General features: G+C 49.8%; 1 protein-coding gene across 1 annotated transcript in view; it reads left to right on the forward strand.

The window, feature by feature from the left end:
- CIZ1 (CDKN1A interacting zinc finger protein 1) overlaps nucleotides 1-456 on the forward strand; it is a gene marked incomplete at its 5' end in the record, with an annotated part of 16,670 nt that overhangs the window by 3,646 nt on the left and 12,568 nt on the right. Inside the window, one exon of the mRNA XM_009070322.1 lies at nucleotides 59-194. Coding sequence (XP_009068570.1) covers nucleotides 59-194 — 136 coding nt within the window. The remainder of the gene's footprint in view (nucleotides 1-58; nucleotides 195-456) is intronic.

Here is a 456-nt window from a genome sequence, read left to right on the forward strand (position 1 = left end):
CTGGTGGGTAGTGTGTGTTAAGGACCCAGAACAGGCAGTGACTCTCTGCCCATTGCAGGACTTCCAGAGGGTCCCTGACAGGAAGAGGGAACTAGATCCTTGTTCTTCATCTCAAACACAAGGTGATGAGAAAATGGAAATCCCAGAGGGAATCCAAGCAGGGTCAGAGCAGAACAATTCCTCCCCATCCACAGGTAAGGAGGAGCGGTAGTGTGTGTTAAGGACCCAGAACAGGCAGTGACTCTCTGCCCATTGCAGGACTTCCAGAGGGTCCCTGACAGGAAGAGGGAACTAGATCCTTGTTCTTCATCTCAAACACAAGGTGATGAGAAAATGGAAATCCCAGAGGGAATCCAAGCAGGGTCAGAGCAGAACAATTCCTCCCCATCCACAGGTAAGGAGGAGCCTGTAGTGAAACAAGTGCTTGTAGACATTATAGGCTTCTTTTGGCTATTC

The sequence above is a fragment of the Acanthisitta chloris genome, unplaced genomic scaffold (genome assembly GCF_000695815.1).
Source record: "Acanthisitta chloris isolate BGI_N310 unplaced genomic scaffold, ASM69581v1 scaffold39362, whole genome shotgun sequence".
Classification (NCBI taxonomy): domain Eukaryota; kingdom Metazoa; phylum Chordata; class Aves; order Passeriformes; family Acanthisittidae; genus Acanthisitta; species Acanthisitta chloris.